Source organism: Corythoichthys intestinalis, chromosome 10 (assembly GCF_030265065.1).
Source record: "Corythoichthys intestinalis isolate RoL2023-P3 chromosome 10, ASM3026506v1, whole genome shotgun sequence".
Taxonomy (NCBI): domain Eukaryota; kingdom Metazoa; phylum Chordata; class Actinopteri; order Syngnathiformes; family Syngnathidae; genus Corythoichthys; species Corythoichthys intestinalis.
In genome coordinates, this window is record NC_080404.1 from 42,914,582 (window position 1) to 42,942,462 (window position 27,881).

At 37.1% G+C, this 27,881-nt stretch overlaps 1 protein-coding gene across 3 annotated transcripts in view; it reads right to left on the reverse strand.

Annotated features, from left to right (window-relative positions):
- The window catches only part of LOC130923279 (inositol polyphosphate-5-phosphatase A-like), a 370,235-nt gene that overhangs the window by 209,279 nt on the left and 133,075 nt on the right, over positions 1 to 27,881 (reverse strand). For all 3 annotated transcript variants that reach the window (XM_057848875.1, XM_057848873.1, XM_057848874.1), the window contains exons 3-4: positions 18,142 to 18,242; positions 13,840 to 13,927 (exon numbers count right to left, since the gene is read on the reverse strand). In XM_057848875.1, the coding sequence (XP_057704858.1) occupies positions 13,840 to 13,927; positions 18,142 to 18,167 (114 nt within the window). In that variant the 5' untranslated portion in view covers positions 18,168 to 18,242. The remainder of the gene's footprint in view (positions 1 to 13,839; positions 13,928 to 18,141; positions 18,243 to 27,881) is intronic.

Here is a 27,881-nt window from a genome sequence, read left to right on the forward strand (position 1 = left end):
AAGCTGAGCTACGGGCAATTGCTGACAGATCTGCTTGTTGAAGCACAGATTATTATGTACTGAGGACGATGTAGCAATCAAATAATATCGACAACGTCTTTTACTTTAGCTTTTACCTTGAAAACACAATTCCACTACATACAGTACGGTGGTACCTCTACATATCAATTTAATTCGTTCCAGGACATGGTTTGCAATTCGAAATGGTCATATGTCGAGCGGGATTTTCCCATAAGAATAGGTTCAAATTAGATTCATCAAGAGCCCAAAAACCTACGCTAAATCAGTGCTTCAACGATTAGTCTATTAATTCAAGTAATTCGATTAGAAAAAAGCTTCGAATAGAATTTTGCTGCTTCGAGTACCGTATTGGCCCAAATATAAAACGGTGTTTTTTGCATGAAATAAGACTGAAAAAGTGGGAGTAGTCTTATATTTGGGGTCTAGACATTATACCCATTCACGACACTAGATGGCGCCAGATATCATTGAAGCAAATGCTGAATTTGACTCCACAGGCCAAAGCGAACCGCTTATGGTTAATGCAGTTATTGCAACTTTGTTGTTTTATCACAATAGATTGGTTTATTTACATTTCAAAAACCAGAAGCCATTCATTTACGAATGTGATTGCACTTTAGTTTACATATTTAAATGTTCTGATATTAAGATTTGAATGAGGCAAAATAACATGCTTTTTCTCTCAAATACATTGTTATAATCATGTTTCAGATATACTGTAATTATTTTCTGTATAAAAATTAATTTGGTGTTCAAAAAGTCTATTTTCAAAATTGAGTCTTGAAAAAGAGGGGGTCGTCTTATAATCAGGGCCGTCTTATATTCGGGCTAATACGGTATTTGTTTAATTAGAGTGGCATTATAACGGTTTGTTTTGAAAGTGTTTGCATTTAGTCTTAATGATTACTGCCCTCTGATGGCAACAGTGAATATGACATAAGTCATTTAATATGCCTGAATCCAGCTGCTCCCTGTTAAGACCAACAGAAGCCCATCTTATTTATGCATTTGTAATTTAGTTTATATATGTATATTTAGCTGTTTTTTGCGGGAACATGTGTTCTAACAATTTGTTCAGAGTAATGTCAAATAAAATGTTAGCATGGTATCGCATTTAAGCAAGCATACTTTTGCTATACGAGTTAGCCAACTGCTCTTTTGTTTTACTTAGACCCTTATCTATGTATTTTTTAATACCATTTCAGGCTAAGCTCAGATATTTACATTCATTTTCAAATGAAGCGCAATTCTGCATCGTTTGAAGAAACATTCGGGAATTTTATTTTGTGTCCATATTTAATGCTCTTTTGAAAGTCCTAAAATTGATTCTGCAACACATTAAATGTTCCTAATAAATTGGTTATTTCCAGCTAACCAGTTGATAGTTCAATCGACTACTAAAACAATCGATACCTGCAGCCCTACGCTAAATCATTCATAAATACTGCAGGTACATTTACAGATCGCAATTAAACATAGCATAACAAGTTATAAATACAAATCGGAATAATAACAATAGTAACATAACGAACTGGGTTCTGTGGCATGTGTTGCATGCATTTCCTGAACGAGGAATGAGAGAGGTGCGGAAGAGTGGGATGTTTTAACTTTCTCTTTTCATGTTCTGTTGTTGGCGTCGGCAACGGCAGACAGTAGCCGTGTTGTATTGCACACGTTCTGAAATAAATGATTAAATACCTGGCGACTTCCTTGCCGATGTTACAATAATAATAATAAGTGCCATCTTAACTTATGAAGTCTGGAAAACGAAGATCGGAGGAGGACCGTCATGATCGTAGACATATTCCGGCCGTATTGCCGAGCCACTTCACTGATGTGCACACCACGCTCATATTTTTCTATCATTTCCATCTTAATTTCAATAGTAAGCGTCACTTATATTTACTTTTTTTCACCACCTGCACCAACCTTCTTGGGACCGATGTTAATTTCTCTCACAACAAAATCCGCCGTGCTGCCGTCTTGCGGGAAAACAATGAAATTGCAACGCTATCGATGAGTTTTTGTGTCGAGGTACCACTGTATATTGTTTCATGTGCAATAATCTGCTTAGTCTTTTCTTTTGCCAGCAAGACACAAAGACACTCTCAGTGGTTCTTAAACTTGCTAAAGGTACCGAACCCCACAAGTTTCACAGGTGCATTCACCGAACCCTTCGGAATTTCATAATAAAGACATTTTTTTTACGAATTCAAAATCTAGCAAGCTGACATCTAAGTGAATTCCTGTTAAAATTTCTTCAAGATTTCAAATTACCTACAAATTATTTTGCCTTTTGCTGTAGATTTTCACGTTGGTAAATGAACTCAAACTCATTTCATTTCACACTGTTCCACCTTTTTTTGTTTTCATGACTACATTCTCATTTTATTCTCATGTCCTTGCAACACATACTATTTTCCTGACGTACAATGATGCCATTTCTTTTTTCTTTTTTTTTTGTTTTGTTAATTATCTACACAGTTCATGCTGTCTGTAGGTCTATTATACTTCCTCATACCAAGTGCCAGTCAACCTTCCACTGAGCAAACTGATTTTCCTTCCATTAGCTAGAGGGCTAGCAGTTTAAATAAATGGAATAAAACCTATAAATTTAGGGCAAACTAGTCCAAACCCTGGTCTAAAACACCATTTTCCTAGATTTAGTCAGCGTACAAAATAGGGCTCTGTGTTTCTTAACCTTCACAGAAACTCTGAGGCTTACGCACCGAACCCCATTTAAGAATCACTTGACACACTTATGCTTCAATCCCGTCAAAAATGTTTCCAAATGAATAGCGTAACTTCTCCAGCTACAAATTTGTATACTGGGGCACAACCATGCTACAGCATAAAATAGTTTCATAAGATCATTAAATTGGGTTCTTTGTATGTATTAATCTTCAGAAGAATGGAAAGTGTTGCACATCCACTGATTGATTAAATACCGTAGTTGGTTAGGAGGCGTCCGTTAGTGCATATATGCTATGTTTATTACTCTGATAGTTACGCAAGCACGCGCTCACATAGCAGAAAGATATATCATCCGTGTCCTGTCAAGCCCCACAGGCTGATTTATTCTCCGTTGTTTCCCTCATTCATATCCTGTAGTCAAAGACTTTGACTTTGATTTCCGGTTAAAATACTTTGGAAAAACAGGTTAGATTAGACACAGTTTGCGTACAGTATGAGCAAATGTTCTGGCATGCCTGTGCAGTTCTACTCATGTAAAGTGTGTGTCAAACGTGGGAACAGGAGCAGACATTAGAGCACATCATTTCAAATGACATGAGCTGCAGCTCCAGGGCTAGGCCCACGATAAATATTAATGGCCAAGAACAAGTGAATTGGGAGTTGAGTTATCAGGGCGGGCCTTCCTAATTGACATTTTACCTGCTGTATACCTTAACAGGACTGTAAAACACCCACTCTCAGCCACGGGGGTGTCGTGTCACTCAAGCCATTTCCCATCATTGCGAGCGCATCCTGAGACACAGAGCACCTCTTTGTTGAGAGTAGCATTCACTCATAATGACACTCGGGTACAATTTCAAAGATTATTTTGAAAAAGATATACTAATTTAATGCCTTATGTTCAACAAAGAGCCACAGTTATGTTTGAATCCGAATACATTTTCCACTATGTCATTTCTAAGTCATTTCTCAGTCACTACTCCAGCTTTGTAGTACCAAGTTTTCAAAAAAAAAAAAAAAAAAAATTCCAAATTTTTCCAAGACATGTTTTACCGATACCGATTCGATACCTTTATTGTAAGACAACTGAAAAATATTGAGAAAAAAAAATGCAAACAGTAAATGACAAATTTGTATTAAAGTGAACCCTGCTGCTACCTCCTCGAGAAATGCTGTTTACAAATATGACACGATGCACTTTTACTAAAGAGAGTTTTTTACTAAAGAGTTTCTAAAGTGAAGTAGTCCCACAAAGCGGACATATTTGCATAGTTTGATTTACAGAAGCCGAAAAGGGCAATGTTGCTGGCAACACACTTGAAAACTGGATAGGCTCCGATCTTATCACCAATCTGATACTGTCCAATATTAAAAAAATAAAAAGCTGTATTGATCTCCAATACCAAAACTGAGTACAGTGGCACCTCGACAAATAATCGCTTCGACACACGATCTTTTCGACATCCAACGTCAAATTTGCCTCGCCATTTGTTTCTACATCCGACGACATGCTCGAAATACGACGATTGATGACAGTTCCGCTGTTTGTTGTCCCGCAGACGGACGCACGGCATATTTTCTTGTGAGAGAAATCAGCATGGGTTTCCTTGAAGGTTAGTGAAGGTGGTGAAAACAGGAAAAAGGTGAGGCTTACCATTGAAATGAAAATGGAAATGGTAGAAAAATATGAGCGTGGTGTGCATGTCCGTTAACTCGCTCAACAATGCGGTCCTCCTCCGACCTCCGTTCGCCAGTCTTTATAAGTTAAGGTAACAATTATTATGATTGTGACACTGGCCAAAAAAAATCGACAGCTTCATCAAAGTTTTAATAATTAATTTTAGAAGTTGTGCAACACAACATGCCTACTGTCCACCGCAGCTGAACATGAAAAGTGAAAGTAAAAAGTCCTCTCTCTCCCTCTGTCAAGTAAGCCACGCGGTGCATTCAGGTACATCACGCAAAACACATCCGACACATTAGGACCCGATTCGTTACATTATTACAGGTATTATTATCATTATAACTACTATTATGATTATAGGATTCCGATTTTTATTCAAAATCTATTTTTTTTTGCTCTGTGTAATTGCTATTGGCAATAGTACCAGCAGCATTTATTAATGATTTAGTGTAGGTTTTTGGGCTGTGGAACGAATTAATGGAATTAAAATGTATTCTTATGGGAAAATCCTGCTCGACATACGACCATTTCCACTTACAAACAAGGTCCTGGAATAAATTACGTACCTTCATATGTAGAGGTACCACTGTATTTGCATTAGGGCTGCAGCTATCAAATATTTTAGTAATCGAGTAATCGACTGAAAATTCTATCGATTAATCGAGTAATCAGATAAAACAAATATATTTTTAGGTGAAGAGCAATTATACATATACATGAGAAAACAAGACATTTCATCTAATCTTGAACCATTTTCAGTCAATCAATGTCTTTATTTTCGATGTATATTGTTGAAAACAGCCAACAATTGCATCTCAGATGTAATTTAAAAAAAAAAAAAAAAAGACTAATTCACTGCTTTCACTCAAAAAACTTTTAGATCTTATTAAAATATATATATATATATATATATATATATATATATAACCTAAAAATGCCGTTACACTTGATAACACACATCACTTAAAAGTTAGGATTTTTTCCCACGTGTTTCAATTGAATTTCTCTTTGTGTCAAGCCATTTTTAAGTTCTAGTTAAGTTTTAAGTTAGTCTAAACTGTAAGTCCTGATAGGATTTTGAGTTTTTGCAGTGTTCAAAATAAATGTATGATACAGGCTGTATTGGAGCACATTAGGGACCAGTGCTACTTGGTGTTTTATCCAGCAATGACTACTGAGCTAAAATTGATAGTTAGCATGATTAAGTTTTTATTTTACACCCTCATCACTCCACAATGCTATGTTATGTTAAAGCCTGTATGTAAGACACGTTAGCCACGCATCGACAGTGGTCATAATTAATTGAAACCTAGCCCTCCGCAGGGCTAACGTTACGTGAGCTAGTAGCGAAAGTAACATTAAACTTATTTATTAGCGCTTAGCGCTCTTTATTAGCGCTTAGCGCTGTACTGCTTTAAGATGGCGGCTGTTTACAAACGCTCCCCAGACGCGGCCGAGTCTGTCGTTTCGCATCTAGTTCAACATACATGTGATCTCTATGAGACGCACCAGATGCTACCTGTTACCAATGTGGCATTGTGCGGGCTAGTATTTAGCAACGTCGGCGTCGTTTGTGGCGGCTGTCGGCTGCGGTAAGTTTTGTTTTTTTTCCCCTTCTTCCTCTCCGCACGTGACAGCGCATTGTCCCGCATTAAAGGTAGTCCTAGCAAAACGTGATGCTTAGAGCTGTCAAAATAAACGATTACGCGAGGTGAATGAAATTACTCGGATCAGTTTTTAAACTCGAGTTACTCGAGTTGCTCGAGTACTCGTTTCAGCTCTAATTTGCATAGTAGTTTGATTTACAGAAACCGAAAATGTTGCTGACAAAACACTTGAAAACTGGATCTGAGCCGATCTTATTATCAATCAGATACTGTCCGATATTAAAAAAAATAAAATAAAATAAAATAAAAAAGCCGTATCGATCTTTAATACCAAAACTGAGTATAAGATTGGGACAACACTATTTTTATGTTAATTTAAGACTCTTTATAGTCTACGTCTATATGTGCTTCGCAATTAGCTGGTGTCCCTTGCCTTACCCCAAAGACAACTGGGATAACCTCCAGCTCTCAAACAAACTGTTCAAATAGATTAAGTGCAACAACAGAAGCAGACATCGTAATAATAATTAATATTAGGGCTGTGAAACGATTAAAATTTTTAATCGAGTTAATCACAGCTTAAAAATTAATTAATCACAGTTCAAACCATCTATAAAATATGCCATATTTTTCTGTAAATTATTGTTGGAATGGAAAGATAAGACACAAGACGGATATATAAATTCAACATACTGTACATAAGTACTGTATTTGTTTAATATAACAATAAATCAACAAGATGGAATTACCATTATTAACATTCTGTTAAAGCGATCCATGGATAGAAAGACTTGTAGTTCTTAAAAGATAAATGATAGTACAAGTTATAGAAATTTTATATTAAAACCCCTCTTAATGTTTTTGTTTTAATAAAATTTGTAAAATTTTCAATCAAAAAATAAACTAGTAGCCAGCCATTGTTGATGCCAATAATTACTTACACAACGCTCATGGGTGCTGAAACCTATAAAATCAGTCGCACCCAAGCGCCAGCAGAGGGCGACAAAACTCCTAAAAACACAGCAAGTATACATTTCACTGTGCTGTCATTTTAATCTGTTTGAGCGGGGCATTTGTGCGTTAATTGCGTGAAATATTTTAATGTGATTAATTTAAAAAATTAATTACCGCCCGTTAATGCGATAATTTTGACAGCCGTAATTTTAACGTGATTAATTAAAAGAATTCATTACCGCCCGTAAACGCAACAATTTTGGCAGCTCTAATTAATATATGGCAGAAAACACTCAGGTGACTTGAAGTTCCACTCTGAGAACCCCAATTTGGCCAAATTTCAAAATTGTCCTATATGCATATGTGATACATCATTGGAAAGCTTAAAATCTCAATTTTGTGGGGGAAGAAAAAATTTGAACAGGAGGACATTTTTTTTTTTTTTTAAGTTTTTTTTTTTAACAGTAAAACCTTAACTGGAGGCGAGAGCAGAAGTAAAGACGCCACAATTTTAACGACATATTATCGTGTACTTACCTTGTTTCGGTCCAAAAACTCCATGTAGCATGTATCACCGAGAGTCAAGACACAGCTGTGAATGGCCACAGCTGGATTTTGGGGGGATTTTATGAGTGAAACATGGTAATATAACAAGGGTCGCGGTGCAGAAATCGCAGACATCAAGGAGTAGTCGAGATTTTTATTTTCATATATTTACCCTTTTAAACGTTTTTTTTTTTCAATTGTTCTTTGTTTTGATTGATTATTTATCATCTAAACTATTGGGGGGGGAATGCGACATTTACGAAAAAAATACAATTAAGTGATAGTTATGAGGTCGATATCCGTGACTTTTTTACAGACGCCAATTTCTTCATTCTGACGTAATTTGTTTAAAAGTTTAAAATATGCGAGTGAATAATTTTTTTAAGTCGTTTTTTTTTTTTTTTTTAACTAAATATTAGACATCATTTAATGATTCTAAGCTAAAAATGACAGACATTTTGAATAATAAATACGATTACTTAGCTTCTTTTTATGGCTAGGTTGAAACAAGAGCGGTTGCGCGACGTCTGTAAACGGGGGTTTTCAGGGTAAAAAGGACAAATTAAAAATAGTTTGGGGGCTTATTGCGCCATGAATCTGCTATGGCAGTATATAGACATATTGTTCAATATAACACAACAGTTGTTTTGGCTTAAAAATACAGCGGTTTCTTTTAAAGAGGAGTGTGAAATATTCCAGGAGACACTTTGAAAAAATAATTTTGCTGATTAAAAAGATGTTTTCCAAAAATCAAAATGGCTTTTACTCACTCACATGGACTCATGACACACACACAGAGCAAATAAACAAGCTGACCTTTATTTTACCATACGCTGGCCATATTACCATATTCACACTCAATCAAACAATACACTTGCACTTCCTGAGACAGCAAGCAACTGCATACAGAAGACAACAACGCACACAAGAAGCAAAAGCCTCGGACTCAAGAAACTTGCCACTTAAATTATCTGAAAATTGACAGGTGGAGCAGACAACAAACAATCATCCCCGCAGCGTGGAGGAAAGAAATCGAAGATTGAGAAAACAAATATGAGTGATGTCATCAAAGCTAAATGGCAAGCCCTGTGTGAGGCGGAGTGAAGAGTCTATTCATATTTACTGTTGCCTGAATTTAAACAGAAACATCACAGAAAGGACAGCCGTTGTTTCTCTTTCCACAGACCAATTCGCAATGACAAGAGCAAACTGTGATTTCTATTTGATGAGAATAAAAATACAGCAAAAAGGTTAATCTATACACAAACACTATTAAATAAACAGCTCATAATGCCAAGATATGAAATGGCACATAATTACATTTCCAAAAGGCCACCGATTGTAATATTCTTTTAAAGAGCATGTGTGACTCAGCGGGTGCTGTGATTTATGAGGGTTTGTGGAGATGCAGTGAAGTGTGGTGGAAACGCTGAAAACGTGTTGGAGGACAACGGCAGACACAACTCAACAAACACGCGCACGCGCACACTGTGACCTCACCACTTTTATGAGCACTTTAACGCTACAGCTAAAACAAAATCTAGTATGACGGTAGAGAAGCGACAGCAAAGTATGTGTCTTCAATGTAATATTTAAAACCATTCTTGAAATCATTGAGTCTTTCCTAGGTGCAGAACAGTTTAAAATAAAAAGACATATAACAGGTTGGAAAAGCATCAATCAGACTCCATAGATTGAGTGTTTGGCGCCACCAAGAGGACAAGTAGCGCCTGCGTTACAGGAGTGTAGGGAACAACTTTTGATAAATCAAAAGAAGGGGAAGAAAATCTTCACTCCATTTTTTTGTAGATAAAAAAATGACCCCAAAAAATTCCTAGACTTTTTTCTTTTTCTTTTAATTTTTATTTAATCCTTGGTTCAATCAATCAATCAATTTTATTTCTATAGCCCTTTACAAAAACCCAAAAGGTCCTCAAAGTGCTTTACAACTAGTGCTGCAACGATTAATCGATTCACTTGCGTATTCAATGAGAAAAAAACATTCGAATTAAATTTCGCTGCTTCGAGTATTTGTTTAAGTGGCATTTTAATGGTTTGCTTTGAAAGTGTTTGCATTTAGTTTCATTTATTTGGGTGGATACACTGCCCTCTAGTCTGCCTCATTTCACATGGCTGAATCTAGCTGCTCCCTGTTAAGACAAACATAAGCTAAGCTGTTTGAGCTAATGTTTTTTTAATGCATTCATAATTTAAAGGTATATTTAGCCAATTTTTGAGGGAATATGTGTCTGAACCATTTGTTAAAAGCATTGTTTAAAAAAAAAAAAAAAAAGTTAGTATTTTATAACATTTACGATTCACTCGAGTATTCGATTAGAAAAAAAACATTCGAATAAAATTTTGCTGCTTCGAGTATTCGTTTAAGTGGCATTTTAATGGTTTGCTTTGAAAGTGTTTGCATTTAGTTTCATTTATTTGGGTGGATACACTGCCCTCTAGTCTGCCTCATTTCACATGGCTGAATCTAGCTGCTCCCTGTTAAGACAAACATAAGCTAAGCTGTTTGAGCTAATGTTTTTTTAATGCATTCATAATTTAAAGGTATATTTAGCCAATTTTTGAGGGAATATGTGTCTGAACCATTTGTTAAAAGCATTGTTTAAAAAAAAAAAAAAAAAGTTAGTATTTTATAACATTTACGATTCACTCGAGTATTCGATTAGAAAAAAAACATTCGAATAAAATTTTGCTGCTTCGAGTATTCGTTTAAGTGGCATTTTAATGGTTTGCTTTGAAAGTGTTTGCATTTTGTTTTATTTATTTGGGTGGATACACTGCCCTCTCGTCTGCCTCATTTCACATGGCTGAATCTAGCTGCTCCCCGTTAAGACAAACATAAGCTAAGCTGTTTGAGCTCATGTTTTTTTAATGCATTCATAATTTAAAGGTATATTTAGCCAATTTTTGTGGGAATATGTGTCTGAACCATTTGTTAAAAGCATTGTTTAAAAGAAAACAAAAAACGTTAGTATTTTATAACATTTATGATTCACTCAAGTATTCGATTAGAAAAAAAACATTCGAATAAAATTTTGCTGCTTCGAGTATTCGTTTAAGTGGCATTTTAATGGTTTGCTTTGAAAGTGTTTGCATTTAGTTTTATTTATTTGGGTGGATACACTGCCCTCTCGTCTGCCTCATTTCACATGGCTGAATCCGGCTGCTCCCTGTTAAGACAAACATAAGCTAAGTTGTTTGAGCTAATATTTTTTTACTGCATTCATAATTTGTAGGTATATTTAGCCAATTTTTGTGGGAATATGTGTCTGAATCATTTGTTAAAAGCATGTTTGAGCTAATATTTTTTTACTGCATTCATAATTTGTAGGTATATTTAGCCAATTTTTGTGGGAATATGTGTCTGAATCATTTGTTAAAAGCATTGTTAAAAAAAAAAAAAAAAAAACTTAAGTATTTTATAACATTTAAGCTAGCAGACTTTTGCTATGTAAGTTAGCCAATTGTTCTTTTGTTGCACATAGATCCTTATTGATTTATTTTTTATACCGTTTGAGGCTCAGCTCATGTATTTCAATTTTAATGTTCCTTTTTCCATTACTCGATTATTCGAACCAACTAGTTCATCGATTAATCGGCTACTTGAATAATCGATAGTTGCAGCCCTATTTACAACAATGACGAACATGGTTCCTGATAGATAAATAAAAGGCAGGAAAGTAATATACTAAGACATTAAGAAAAAAAACAAAAACACATCACGCTAAAAGTCAAAACAGCAAATAAAAAAATAAAACAGATAAAATCCGAAAACATTAGGGCTGAACGATATTGGAAAAAACTTACATTGCGACTTTTTGGGGGGGGTTACGATATATATTGCATTATTAAAACTAGAATAATTTTCACCAGATGACTTGAATAGCTTTGTTTGGGAAGACTTTGGTTGACTCACCATGACCACATTTATCCCAGGCAAAGGGGATTCATCTGTGAATTATGATGAACTGACATTTAAAAAGGCCGAGATTCGTAATGGTGCGGATTTCAGGGGGTAGGCTATTCCACAACCTGGGGGCTGCAACTGCAAAAGATCGGTCTCCCCACAAGTCTCGACCTCAGACCTTGCAAAAGAAGCTGGGTGGGAAAAAAAGCTAAGCGGTAGAACGAAGAGCCCTGCCAGATGCCCAGCCGGTTATGGTCGCCGGGCCTTAAACTACGAAACAGAACACATACTGGATACAAAAGTTATTCAAAAACTACAATCTGAATACGTAAAACAAATACTTCTAGCTACTTTGGCTAATGCCTATTGTGAAACAGTTTGAGAAGCATTTAGAACACACACACATATGAAATGTCCTCACAATAATAAAATAAAAACTAGGTATAGCTTACAAAATTCTAAGATGTTTGGTCTCAATATTGGTAAGGACGATATAACAGCATAACCTGCATGTACATATTTTGCTAGGAAGGGGACATTAAGACCAAACAGATTGGCTGAACAGGGGTCAGGCCTTCATTTTGCACGAATATGGACCTAATCAATTGGTAGGCTAAATGAGCAATGCAAAATAAATCTGCATTGACTTATACTAATTTTCATTCGTATTGGTTCAGATGATACACCATTCGATTCAAATCTTTGCTTTCAAAAACTACTAAAGAAACATTTTGGAAACTTCTAGAATTAATTTCTGGAATGTATTAGCAAATTTAAATTTTAATATTTGAACATAAATTATAAAAACATACACAATAATAAATACAAATTTGTTAATAATCTCTTAACTAGCCAGGAATGCAAAAATAAACATCTTTCTTAAGACTACTCAACAGTTGTCGAAATAAATTAATTATAACTGAATTTAAAAAAAAAAAAACGTCTTATTCAGGGTATATAAAAAAATGAATTAAAAAAAAATGTAAACCACACTACTGAATTTGCCCACAAGCACAGCCAAACTCAACAAAAAAAATGAACTTTTTAACCTCGATTATGATTATCTGGAAAAAAAAATGTCACATTGCCTGCACATAAATTTTTTTTTAAATAAAGTCATGTAGAAAATAAATACATTTTAAATAAAAGCAAGCCATCAGCCAATCAAAAAAAAGTCAAAAGGGGTAAATAACTCTGAACATTATTCACTTATTAAAAGCAGGGTCAATTCTATCCTTACAACATATGGGAAGACAATCTAAATGACCTATATAACTGAACTCATTATATAATGCAAATAAGGTTGCTCAAAAGTTGGTGGGGACAATTTGAGCATCCTGAAAAGTTGCTTGTGTTATGTCCTTACTGTCCCTATGCAAACCTACGCCCTTGGTTTTAAGCCTTCCAGGTGGAGAGCCGCTCATTTAGAAGTTAAAGTAGAAGATGATATTTTAGGAGTAATGAGAATGCGTTTTATTTTTTTTATATGTATAGAAAATGTTTGGGGCACACACCTAATGTATAGGATATAATGGTGCCACATGATTAACTGTATGTTAACTAAAACTGTAAGACTTGTCTTTAGACCGGGTAAATAATTAATTTTATATCCAAGCTGGAGAGAAAGACAAACTCAGCAATGGTTGGTCTTGGATTGCAGAATTTAATATTGTTTCTACACCGCTCTAACCAAAGATTTTTAAAAAGTAAACAAAATATGTTTGCAGTATTGAAGCTGTAAAATGAAAATTGACAAAATATACACTTTATGTTGCGGGGGGGGGGGCGCAAAGTTGAACAGCTAAGGAATTTAAAAGAAAATATGCTAAAATCCCCTTTGATTTGTACAGTGGGAAAAGAGCTTGGTACAATATGAGAACAGGCAGAAATAGATTCTAAGGCCTCTACTGCCACCTGGCGGTTGTATGCTATTAATACAGACTAAATGGTAATACAGTGTGCATCAGTACATCGAGCACTTTACAACCTCTAAAGCAGTACTGTAATGTCAAATGCAATGCAAGACATAACGTTATCCAGTTTCAACATTCACATTTGGCCTGAATATAAAGAACTATTTTAATTATCATTCAAGCTTTGATAATGATAAAGCTTTTCAGAAATAAGTGGAGGGAAAATCATCTAAACACCAAAAGATTTAAATCTACGTACAAAGCACATATTTGTACCTAAACGTTAAATAAAACTGGCATTCACTTAAAAAGAATACTGTCCATCTGAAATGTTAAGAGTTCATCTTGAACTGCTACTACTTCCACAAAATGCAACCCACAACAAGCATGCTCAGTCTGTCACACTCAAAATCCGAGATAATGTGGAATTTTTTTTCCCTTAAGCAATTCGAGATCTTTAATGCTCTGCCTTGCTGAACAAAACTTAAGACTTACTGTAAAATGTTCCGGGGACTTGTAGTTTTCATCGAGGTAGACGCGAGCTCTGCTGTACTCCTTCATGGCATCACTGGACAATAGCTCTCTGGTGAAAATACAAACACACAGTTAAAAATTGGACAAGTGATGAGAGATGTTAAGTACAGCAGTGACTTAGCATGAGCAGTGAATGCAGGAAAATAATATTTCAGTGAGCATGAAAAGTTGAATTTGTTGTTTTTCCAAATCAAAAAATAGGGGTACCTCTACATACAAAGTTAATTCGTTCCAGGACCTTGTTTGTAAGTTGAAATGATCGTATGTCGAGCAGGATTTTCCCATAAGAATATTTTATAATTCTATTAATTCGTCTCACAGCCCAAAAACCTACACTAAATCCTTGATAAATACTGTTGGTAGCATTACAAATGGCAATTAAACATAGCAAAACAAATAAATGAAAAATAAAAATTGGAATAATAATACAGTATAAAAATTAATTAATACAAATTCCTGCAATAATGTAACAAATCGGGTTCTAATGTGGTGGTTGTGTTTTTATGCTGTACCTGAACACCCAGCGTGGATGACGTGACAATGAGATAAAGATTGCGGTAGAGATTTTTTACTTTGTCTTTTAATGTGCTGTTGCTTTTGGCATCAACTACAGCGGGCAGTAGGTGCGTGGTGTTGCACAAGTTCTGAAATATTTGATTAAAAACCTGACGAAGCTGGCGATTTCTTTGGCGATGTTACCACAATAATGATTACCAACTTAACTTATAAAGACTGAACGGAGATCGGAGGAGGACCGACGAGATCATAAACATTCCACGGCCGTATTGTCAAGCCACTTCACTGACGCGCACTCCAACTTCATTTCAATGGTGAGCATGGGCGAACTGGTAATTGGTAGCTTCTGGAGGATCACAGAACGGCCGGTGCACTGGACGGCCGGCGGCCGCCATACACTGTCTTTATCCCCCTATCCTCTATGATTATCTACAGTAAGAAGTGGGCCATTGCCACAAGGCGCTGTGACTCTGAAAGACTTGCGGTGGCCCACGAAGTGGCAGGATAGAGCGATAAGAGCTTTGGCGGACTTTCTAGTTGCCACCGGGCTGAGATGGAATGAAGAGGGTTACTTGTTAGGGATATTGGCAATTGTTATCCACCAGGTAGCTACAATTTAAATGAAATAAATGGCAACTAAATGGCTAATATGTTAGCTGTAAATCAACATATGCACACGCAGCAGAAATATTAATTCAGAAGAAATATAACAAAACATTAGGGGTGCAATGGTTCAGTTAGCCCACGGTTCGGTTTGAACCTCGGTTTTGGGATCCCGGTTTCGGTTCGGTTTCGGTTTGCGTTTTGCTTTTTTTTTTTTTTTTTTTTAACTGCCTTTCTTTTGCTTTTTAAAAATGAAATAAACACTTAAAATGTAAACATTTTTGACTGTTAAAATGCCTCTTAGCTCTTTGGCAAGTGTAGTGACTGACTACTGAAATACACACACAGTAGTAAAAAAAGTTACTTGGGAAAGTAACTGGTGATACCTTTCATGTTTTTTTTTTCATTAAAAAAAAAAAAAAAAAAAAAGAAAAAACAACATAGTAACCTTTGCTATGTTTGGAGGTCATTTAATGTTGTGAATCAAACGTTAAAGTTGATCAAATTGCTCCCGTTTTTGCCTTAGTTCCCTTCGGTCTACTTTCGACGTGAAAATTTCAAAACGGTTTCATCCTTTAAAGATGGACTCAAGTCAAGATTTTGCCGATTTAGGAGTATTTTGGATAAAAAGTTGCTTAGGTTCGCTCGGAAGGTTTACTACAACAGAGCCTTTCTGAGAAGTTTACTGCTCTAAAATGGCGGCTGTTTACTAACGCTACCAAGTCTGTCATTTCGCATGTAGTTCTATATGCATGAGATATCTAGGCGTAGATTGTATGATGTCGGCCACAGTCAGGAAATATTGGAGCCGCCTAGCATCGCGTTTGCTACAAACCAAACGCATGACCAAATCCAAACGGATGAAAAAAACAAAACAAAAACGCAATGCACGAAAAACGTGCAGATTTTGAACGTAACGTACAGCGTACACATTTAAAAATCAGTGCTCACTTGTACAAATAACGCCGAGACCGTACAACTTGACAGGTATGAATTATAGTGGACCGTCACAGTTAGGTAGTAGCACTCTGTAGCACGAGACGTCCAACTATCAGCGGTCAGGGCGAAACTATGTGCTTTCGCGAAATCATCTTCGATGGCTTTGCGTGCCATTTCATAAATGTTGGGGATTATGTTGTTGGTGAAATATGTCCGCGAGGGAACAATATAACGCGGGTCAAGCGTTGCAATTAAATTAACTAAGCCCGCATCTTCAACCACGGAATATGGTTGCATGTCTTTCGCAATGCACATCCCCACTGCGTGGGTTATTTTCTTGTGTTTTTCTGACCTGATATTGTAAGGCTTTTGGAACGCCTCTTCTATAGACCCGTGTGTTTTCACTGGTGTCATCTTCGGGGTTGTCCTGCTCTGAGAAAGCGATGTCTGTGGGTGATGCCGGTGTTCTGACAAAATTTGCAACCCATCAAAAATTGCTACCTTGCGGTTTTGCGCATGCGCGTAACGTTAAAAATGGCCGCGAATGCGGCGATTCCAAAGTAAACACTACAAACTTTCTTTAAAGAAAGGAATATTTGCTTAAGTTTGATCATGTAAAGACATGTACAAAAGTTCTCAGACACATCCTACCATGTTAGCTGCACACAGTAACTGCACTCCGCGCTCTCACTGTTAACAACTTTGCCGCGTCGTTAAGTATTAATTTACGCCATTTTCGTGGTGCACATGTATGTTTATGATGTATCTAGTTTAGTTAGCACTTTGGATAACATTGAGAGTCCAATTGAATGTAAAAGAGGGGTTTTTCAGCGCCACAAAAGCTTTGGGAGCAAAATTTTATAAGGGAGCAAATTTTGACAGAACAGGTGCCTCCTCAAAAATCGGTCTGTCGACTCCTCCGCTCGCCATTTTTTGTTTTCTTTCTTGTTTCACTTTCACCTCACTCGTAAGCGAGAGAGGGCGTTACTCGGCTCCTATTACACAGGTGCTTGACAGCGATTGGACATTTACTCACGGGGCGGGAATTTCTCCACAGCTGCGCTTCACGTCACACACAGGCACACAGAGTTTGACCAATTCATTCCACAAGCGTTCGGAATATATTACTGTAATTGCAAAACCAAAAAGGCGCGGTTCATAAAGGCGTATTGAACCGTACAGGGCGAACCGTACGGTTCGGTTTTGAACCGCAAACCGTTGCACTGCTACAAAATATTAATAAAATGGATGGTTTTACTTTAGAGTTTAGGTATTTAAATTGATATGATATATATTTTTAATCATTTATATATCGTTTTGTTTTCTGGTTAATACTTTCCAATGACGGTTATGTATACAGGATTTGTCTTGAAATGTTTATTTTCATTGAAATTTATCATTTCTGTGGCAAAATTAATTATGGCATAAACAATGCAGTCATTTATAGACACGGGATAGGTGTTATTATAATCAATTGGATACATAAAACTTGCTTTAAAAAATAAATTCTTTAATTTGTTTATTCAGGTTGATCATAGAGCTAGGGCAGAAGATGAATCCAACTCCAGTTCAGCTTTGCAGTATTCTGAGCGCCACAAGTCAGACAGTCGCAGTCTAGACACATTTTCTTCATTTTTCTTTCAAAGTGCACGAAATTGATGCATTTTACTATAAAACATAGAAAAAAATTCTCCCGGGGGGCATGCCCCCGGACCGCCCTAGAGGGTCTGTGTTTCCCTTCGTACAGCGATTCTTTTGGGCTGGGCTGAGTCAAAGTCCAGGGCTGCTTTTTGGTCCCAGTCCGCCCCTGATGGTGAGTGTCACCTTTTTCCTTTTTTCACCACCTGCACTAACATTCCTGGAACCTGTGTTAATTTCTCTCACAAGAAAATCCGCCGTGCGTCTGTCTTGCGGCAAAACAAAGAAACTGCGGCGCTGTCATAAATCGTCGTATTATGAGCATGACGTCGCAAGTAGAAACAAATGGTGAGTCAAATTTTATGTCGGATGTCGAAAAGATCATGTGTCGAAGCGATCATATGTCGAGGTACCACTGTATTGAGGTCACGCATACCATAAATTGCCAGCACTATCAAAATCAGAATAAATACATACTTGATACAGGGTGTAGGAACATTAAAACTACAGTGTTTGAAAAAACGACTTCGGACCAAGGCTCATCTTGTACAATAATAGTATACTTACTTGACAAAGCTATCCACGTGTGACATGGAAGCCTCATAATTCTTCCCACCTACTTCTTGACAGTGCACAGCTAAGAAATGAGGCTTGTGTAACTGAACTGTCTGTGAAGGAGAAGACACAAGTGTTAAAGGAATCCATGGATAGAAAGGCTTGTAGTTCTTAAAAGATAAACGTCATTAAGAGCTAAAATAATTTGTTATTGAAACCCCTCTTGATGTTTTTGTTTTTATACAATTTGCAAAATTAGTTTAACTAGTACGTCGCCATTGTTTTTGACGTCGCAGGGCGGTGACGTCACATGGTGAGGCTGCCGGCTAGGGCGTAGGTTTGGTCTCAACATTGGTAGGGACGATATTACCGTAATGCACATAATGCAAACAATGATCCGAATAAGGGATGGCTAGCTTGACTTTCTTGTTCCTTGTGGAGGGTGGCCTGACGGCAGTAGTTTTGCGGGTAAACAAGTTTAGTGTTATGCTAACTCTGATGCAGGTCAATTCAGTTCAGTTTAAGTTTATTGTCCCCTAAGAAGGGGAAACTTGTCTTACAGCAGGCAAGCATACAGATAACAGATAACACAACCACTCATACACATACAATAAAATAACAAAGACTACAAATTTAAAATGCCATAGACAGTTTTGCATCTAAGTGCAAGAATTGTGCAAATTTAGCAACCGAATTGCACTAGGTAGGAAGGAGTTCTTTGTCCTATTTAACTTAAAACAAGGGACTTTCAGTAGCAAAATTGGTGGTGTTTCCCCAACTGCCACAACATTGACGTCTTTTTACATGACTTGCAGTGGCTGCTGCTGGCCGAAAAAAAACTTCTAATATCTCTCCTCTCTGAAGGGGGTGGAGGAGGCGGCATGTTGTCGACAAGAATCTGTCGGGGCTGTGTGAGTATGTGTGTGTGTCTTTGTGGCAGGATTGGAGGGGGAGGGGGGTACTTCAGTCATCGACCAACCAACATTTGAGGGGGGAAAAAATGGACCGGCACGTTCAGCAAGAGAAAAGGGATAAAAGTTAAGTCTGAATATAATGAATATAATTTACCTAATAATGGTAGGGTCTATTCTATCATTACAACATATGGAAAGACAATCTAAATTACCTACATAACTGAATTCTTTATAAAATGCAAATAAGGTTGCTTAAAAGTTGGTAGGGACAATTTGAGCATCTTGAAAAGTTGGTAGGGTTATGTCCCAACCGTCCCTATGCAAACCTACGCCATTGGCTGCCGTGCATCCAGAGTATGACTCTAGCGACATAAACATGTGATCTGTTTAACCCTTTCAATTTGAACCCGAGAGAAACATTAATGAGCATGACAGCACTGTCGATGTTTCACAAAACGAGCAGCAAACGCAAAATGAACAGGAAAGACGGGATGAGACGAGACGAGAGTAGGAAAAAAAAACGGTGTTCTGCCAAAAGGTGCTACACCGGCGAAACGTCCTACAAGCGGCAAATTTGACACCCAAAGTACTACCGTGCGCTTTCAGCTTGTTTTGTTTAGATGCATACAGACAGAACATACTAAAGATGCATTAATACATACTTAAATGTAGTAATATCAAATAAGGGAGGCAATGAAAAGGTAATAAAAGACTCAATAAAAACACAAATAGTATGTTTTTGCCGTTTTTAATCGATGAGCGCATGTGTTGGACGTCTCGCCGCATAGAAGGAATTGCAGTAACCCGGTAGTATTCGTCGAGTGACAGTGATAATCCACGATTCTACGTCATCGCCCCACCTATTGCACGCGTAAAACATGGCGCCCTCCTCAGGTCAAAACATGTACTAAATATTATAGAGGTCCCATTTAAAGTCAGCCGGACGGTCATTGCAATTGACATGTTAGGTGTGATTAGGATTTTTATATTTATCATTAACAAATTTATAGATGTAAATATAATGCATTTTCAGGGGGGAAAAAATAATGTGGGGTTATTTATCCTTTTCAGCAATAACTTGCCCTGAACTGTCTTTTTAAAGCTGTTGAATAAACAATGCAGTGTTAATATGACAAAAATGAAGTTGTATTAAACCACAGGACTCGAAACACTTTTTAGGCAGGTGTCTTATTTTTATCCTTACACAGCTTTGTGGCATGCAACAACATGTACACTTGCTAATGACAGCCAAAGGTACTTAGCCAGTTTGTTGCATAATTGTAACATGGACCCTTCACTTAGTCGTTACTTAGGGATGTGCCTCTGGTTCTAAATGCATGTACATCAGGGTGTGACAAATGCTCACATGTCAATATTTGTTCTGACATGCGGCTTTGCTACTGTTGCAACAATTTGGGAGGAAGGTTTACCAGGAATCCAAATACAGTTACGAATCATTTAATGAATACACTTCAATATGCATTCATACCGATATAAATTAGCCCACCAAGTCCTGTGGCCTTATGTTTGGAGGTGTTTGTGAGTATGCTGTCAGGGGTGTTCAGAGTGGCTGACCTCTAATGGAAAATCAATATCACAGAGTGATTTACAGCACTCGAGCACTCACAAGGTCAGCCTATGGATGGCAGGCAAGGCTATACATCAGTGTCACTGAGTGTTGTGAGTGGGGGAGCCGCAGAAGCTATAAATGGTCTGTGGACCCTAACCCAGCCCAGACACTTCACAAGCAGCCCACCTCGGCGATGCATTATGCTGACTACAGGCCCAATCAAATAAAAGTAATGTATAGCAATAACACTATGGATTTTCCATCAACCTATGGCTTGTCGCTTATCTCAATGACCCAAGAATGAGAAGGCTCAAAGCAACTCAAACTTGGAAAGATTAGTAGACCTATCAGCTCATGAGTGGGAAAGGGCACATTTTCAAGAACCTCGCAACTATTAGCTGGAAAGAATGTGACGTGCGCGAGTGCATTTTCCTGTACTAATTGTATCATTCAGCTGCACTCAGTTTGTCTTTCCAGGTTATAAATTTAGGCTTGGTTTGGTTAACCACACACTTAGTATATATTTGCGTAGTCTAGAGCCTGCACAGTTAAATAATGCAATTTTCCGATTTGATGACAACAATGTAAGTCCACCTAATGAAGATTTAAAGATTTAAGTGTGCATTAAACAGGTATTTTATAATGAATGTATAATTCTGACCAGAGTTGGGTAGTTAGTTACAATTACTCCGTTACATTTACTTAACTTTTTGAGAAAAATTTACTTCTAAGAGTAGTTTTACTAAGCCATACTTTTTGATTTTACTCAGGGGTGAAAGCAAGAGTGTAGGCTTGCATAGGGAAAGTAGGGACATGACACTACCAACTTTTCAGGATGCTGAAATTGTCCCCACCAATTTTTAAGCAATCTTATTTGCATTATACTGTATAATGACTTCAGTTATTTAGGTCATTTAGATTGTCTTCCCATATGTTGTAAGGATAGAACTGACCCTACCATTATTAAGTGAATTTACAGTACTTTAATTATGTTATGTAACTTATTGACCCCTTTTCACTTGCTGAATGTGCCAGTCCATTTTTTCCCTCAAACGCTCGTTTGATTGGCTGATGACTTAACCCCCCCACCCCACACACACACACACGCATTCAAAGCCCGACAGAAATACAACATGCCTGAAGTTTTTTTCCCACTAGCAGCAGCCACTTTAAGTAATGTAAAAACACGTCAATGTTGTGGCGGTGGGGAACACACCACTAATTTTGCTACTGAAAGTCCGACCTGCATCAGAGTTAGCATAACATTAATCCGTGTGAATTTCTCAACTTGAGGAGGAAGCTGCGTTGAGAGAAATATCCTCCTATATGTTTTCTACTGTTAACGTTATTTAGACTGAGAAATGTAGTGAACTAAGGATTACACCCTTATAGATAGGTATAGTAATTGATGATTAAAAAGTCTGTATTTCTTGTTTATTTGGTAATATAATTTGTGTTAAAATATTGCAATTTAAATTTGCTAATAAAATCCAGACATTCTGGAAGTTTTCAAAATGTTTCTTTAGTAGTTTTTGAAAACAAAGATTTGAATCGAACGATGTATCACCTGAACCAATACACACGAAAGTTAGTATAAGTCAATACGGGTTTATTTTGCATTGATCATTTAGCCTATCAATTAACTAGGTTCGTGTTGGGGAGAAATGTAGCCCTGACGCCCGTTCACCCAGTTTGTTTGGTCTTATAAATGTCCGGTCCCCAGCAAAAAGTGTACATGCAGATTATGCTGTCATATCGTCCCTACCAATGTTGTGACCAAACCTACGCCTTTGGGTGAAGAGTGGCTATAATTTCTTGCCGGAACTCCCTGACAAAAAAGGTTGCCACGGAGCCAGATGTCTTTTTTTTTTTTTTTTTTTTTTTTTTTTGGGGGGTGTGTGTTTTTTTTGGGTTCCAAATCTCCGCAAACCACAGAAAAAAACAAAACATTACAACACATTTTACACATGCATTAGGATACTGAATTACACTTACTGTATCAAGGCATACATGAGAAACTGATTTTCATTCAAAATTGTATTTAAAACTAACATACACGAACAAAATTACTGCAAATGAATGCACAGTGAAATGGAATATATTTTAGACATAACTTTTTTACATTATAAGGAAATTATTTACCTATGTTATGCTACTTAACAAAAATAAGTCCAAAGTGCACATAAACTGTACTGCTAAATGTATCACAATTGAGACAAGCATTTCTGGGGAAAAAAATGTTTAAAACCTTATTGTGTTCAATCTCACTTTATCATATTTGTTTTACTACGAGAACTGCATGTATCACTTAATGTATCATTTATGATACAAATTAGAAAACATACATGGCAGAAAATATAGACAAGGCTGAAAAAGCAGTTTCTGCTCTTGCACCCCTCTTTAAACGCTATATTATAAGCCAAAAGAACTATTGTGTTTGATAGAACAATGTCTATATGCTGCCATAGCAGTTTCATGGTGCATTAAGCCCCCGAACTATTTTTAATTTGCCCGTTTTACCCTGGAGACCCCCGTTTACAGACACCGCGCAACCGCTTTTGTTTCAACCTAGCCATGAAAAGAACGTAAGTAATTTTATTTAGTATTCGAAATGTCTACAATTTTTTTAGCTTAGAATCATTAATTAATGTCTTACATGTAGTTTAAAAATACAACTTTATAAATTTATTCATTCGCATATTTTAAACCTAAAAAAAAAAAATTACGCCGCAATTTTTAAAAAAAATGTGTCTGTAAATAGGTCACCGATATCTACCCAAATAACTAACAGTTAATTGTTTTGTTTTGTTTTTGTTACCGTCGCATTTTCCCTGATATTTTGGATGATGAATAATTGATCCCAACAAGGAAAAATTGGGAAAAAAAACAAACAAAAAAACGTTTAAACGGGTAAATATTTGAAAAAGAAAATCTCGACTAGTTCTTGATGTCTGCAATTTCTGCATTGCGACCCTTGTTATATTACCGTGTTTCACCCATAAAATCCCCAAAAAGTCCGGTTGTGGCCATTCATAGCTGTGTTTCGGTGAGACATGCTACACGGAGTTCTTGGATCGAAACAAGGTAAGTATGCGATAAGATCACGTTAAAATCATGGCGTCTTCAATTATGCTCTCTCATGCTCTCACCTCGAGTTAGGGTGCAGTTTAAAAAAAAATCTTTGAAATGCCTTGTTCAAAAATGTTCTTCCCCCAGAAAATTGAGATTTTAAGCTTTCCAATAATGTATCACACATGCATATAGGAAAATTTTGAAATTTGGCCAAATCGGGGGTCTCAGAGCAGAACTTCAAGTCATCTGAGTGTTTTCTGACATATATACAAATTATTCTTTTTTAAATGTGCTTTTTTTTATTACATTAAAAGACAACATAAAACTTTCAAATCGAAAAAATTTGAATTTTATGTTCATTGTTTCTGGGGTCAGGCTTTTTAGAGTTAACATGATGTTATGAACCTCTACGTCAGAGAAAATAAAATAAGTCTCTTCAAACTCTTTCCTTTCTTTTAAAAATCTAATCAGTTTTCCGTTGCATTGCCCCATTTTTATCGCGTTAATTTAACAAGCTTGTTTCTTTTTTTAGGGGGGTGGGGGTGGGGCTCAGAATAAATGTGCATTTGAACCAATTGGAGCTAACTATCCATACTGATCGCATGTCAATATGTCAGCCAATTGAACCGGCAACTGGAGTCCCAAGCAGGGAGGTTGGTTAACCGAGTGCATGCACACATCGGCAGACACATCAGATACACGCTGGGAGAACTCTGTGCTGTCCGTGGAATGAATAAATAATACATCTCGGTGGAAGCAAATGACGCTACTCAAGCACTTTATTATGCTTGTCATTAACACTTGTGTATGTAAATCGGACGTTAGTATATTGTTTTCCGCTTGGAGATGCCTGTGTGGCAGCCAGATAGGTTGTTTTTAGCATGGGGTATTGACAGTTGCCGTCATATTTTCGGGATCAAAGCACCGTTCCACCCCGTTCTGGTGCCAAACTTCTTGGCGGAATGGCATCCCAGCCCACTTTCACCCCTGCTTTTACTTGATTAGATTTGTGATGAAGAAACGCTACTCTAACTCCGTTACTCCGCTACACTAGTCGTTACATTTTTCCTCTTTATTCTACATATTAGATTTTACTTCCTTTTTTTTGCCAGTGACGCCAAAAGTGGCTCAACCAGTTTCACCAATGAGATGGCGCAACAATAATCACATGACTACATTATACCAATCAGACTCAAGTTTACCGTTTTATGATCCATGCCAGCCTGTTCAATCACGTGGTGTCTTTAAAGCATCGTAAAAAATCAAGTATTTGACATAGAGCGTCGCCGTCAACTTGACTCAAAAGCACGGATTTTTATCTCCCTCCCAGCTTTTATTTGGCACCGATTGACCACAGAACACCAGAGATTTGAGCCTTTTAGGGGCAGTTTACACGGGGACTCTCCGAGAAGACGAAAAATTTCACATTAGCATCTATATGGTTCCATGTTTCCGTTTCCATTCGAACGATGTCGCAATTCCGCGTGAAAACGATGTAGTATTAATGCCGGGCCCTAGTGGGCAGTGTAGTTTTACAAGGGGGCAGCCAATGACGCACTTCCTTGACAACAACCTCCACAGACCGGAAACAGCATATCCGCACACTGATAGCCATGGCGACCACTGCCAAGCGTTTTTTGGTTTGGATGGATGACTACGCGCCACGTTGGATTATAAAGCTGCCTCAAAAGGTACAACAACGCACTACACAAAGGACAAGCCAAAGTTCCGCCATGTTTGTTGCTGTGAATGTTTAGTAGCTGAGACTGCGCATGCCCAAAGTGACGTACGGGTGCGGGTGCGAGTGCCTACGTCATCTAAGCGAAGGCGGTTTTCATTCATATGAACGCGCTGCGACCCTCGAAATCGGATTCTTCCACTTTGGAAGCAGGATTCAGAATTTTTCGTCTTCGCCTTCCGTCTTCGCCGACACCATATGAACGCGAGGCGAGTCCGCAACTCAGTCATTGCGTCTTTGTGTCGCAGAGTCGCCATGTAAACTGCCCCTTAGTTTCATACTAGGAAATATGTTTTCTCCACCGGAGGACATTTCTGCTCTTTGGACGAATAATGCTTAATTTCTGTAGATTTCTTTCTCTCGCTGAAATTAAATGTTTTTTTGTTTTTTTTTGGCTTAATGTGCTTATGTGATATGTTATAGTACAGTATAATAACAACAGTTCATACAGATAACTTTGTGCTGAGAAAAAAAATACCATTGTTTAAAAATAAAAAATAAAATTTTAAAAAACCATCTTAAGCAGTTACAATGTTATTCATTACTTGAGTACTCTTTTTACCAAATATTTTTTTTACTTGTGTTTAAGTACATTTTTTGGGTGACTACTTTTACTTTTATTTGAGTAATATTACAGTGATCTCTCGCTACTTCGCGTTTCAAACTTCGCGGCTTCGGTCCGTTGCGGATTTTTGTTCAAATAAAAAATAAAATAAATAATGCATATTTTATGGAGCTGTCCCGATCCAATCACATAGTCTCTCACTTTCGCTCCTGCCCCTTTTCTTGGTCAGGCACTAGAGTTACTTATTAAAGTTAACGATGATTGACAGACGTTAAGGTTTGATCTTACTAATGACGCTTGTAAGCCGAAACGTCAAAGCGCCGCATGCATCAATCATCGTTTAACTTATTAAACAGTTGCTGTGGCATGTCATTGTGTGTGAGTGAGCAGCTTGAGCGGATTTGAGTGGACTCACTCAATGAAGCATTTAATAAAGACTTCTACTTCACTCTTGTTTAAATAAATAATTTGGTGGGACAGTAACATGTTTAAAACATAATTATTACATTTGAAAAAATATATATATATTTCTTTTTAAGTGGGGGCGCTACTTCGTGGGGTTTTTGAAGTAACACTACTCTAACATGACTTAAGTTTTGGGCTACTCTACCCACCTCTGATTCTGACTCATTTATCAATTTTACTGCTGTATTATAGCTATGTTACTGCTGGATTTAGTCATTACTAGAGATGATGCCGATCGATCGGGTCCGATCACGTCATTTTCAAAGTATCAGAATCGGCAAAAAAAAATATCGGACATGCCTTTTTTTTAATATATATATATATATTTTAATTAAATCGTTTTTAATTGTATTTAACGTTACAGACATAATATGTTACACTCATCCAGAGTCTTTAGTTTAGGCTTAAGGTAGGGTTATCAAATTTATCCCGTTGACGGCGGTAATTACTTTTTATTAAAATTTATCACGTTAAGATATTTAAAGTAATTAACGCATGCGCTGCACGACCCACTCACGCATTGTCACGTTCAATCTGTAATGGCGCCGTTTTATCTATATATTGAGCTAAAAGGCAGCGTAAAATGAGTAGACTAACTTTTGGCAGCCTTTGAAGCATTTTTTGAATTGGCTAAAGCCTTACAATCCCTATCCCTACGATTAGAAATATTGTGGGAAGCAATGTGGGGAAGAAAGGTAGCAATGGATCTTTTTCTTAACACCCTATGTTATTTCCCAACGCAGAGAACATATATCAATTGGTACCACTACGCACAGTCATGGGTGCACTTCCCATCATGCATTTGGGCACAACAGTTAAATGGCTACAGTATCATTTACTGAAAGCTCAACAACTACACTAGATGGCAATATTTAGTCACAATATACAAAGGCACATTTATCCTTTAAGAATTACAAGTCTTTCTACCAATGGATCCCTCTCACAGAAAGAATGTTAATAATGTAAATGCCATCTTGAGGATTTATTATCATAATAAACTAGGGCTGTCAAAATTATCGCGTTAACGCGCGGTAATTAATTTTTTTTAATTAATCACGTTAAAATATTTGACGCAATTAACGCACATGTCCCGCTCAGACAGTATTCTGCCTTTTGGTAAGTTTACAGCAAGGCTTTTGTGCTGTCTAACAGCGAACTCTTGTGGTCGCTTTGCGACATGGTTTATTTTTTTTCTTGCCAGTTCAATATTGCTGCACGACGTCTCGGGCTGACGCCTACGTTGTAATGTTGCACTTATATGATCCTTGGACAAGATTTGTCCGTAAGTATGGTTGTTGTAAAGAATGTACATATTATGTTAGTAAGCGAAATGTTCAATTTTTTTGTATGAGACGCTTTTTGTTTATGTTTAGTGAACCTGTATAGCGTGCTAAGCTAACGTTGTTGCTAATGCAATGCTTGTTTACT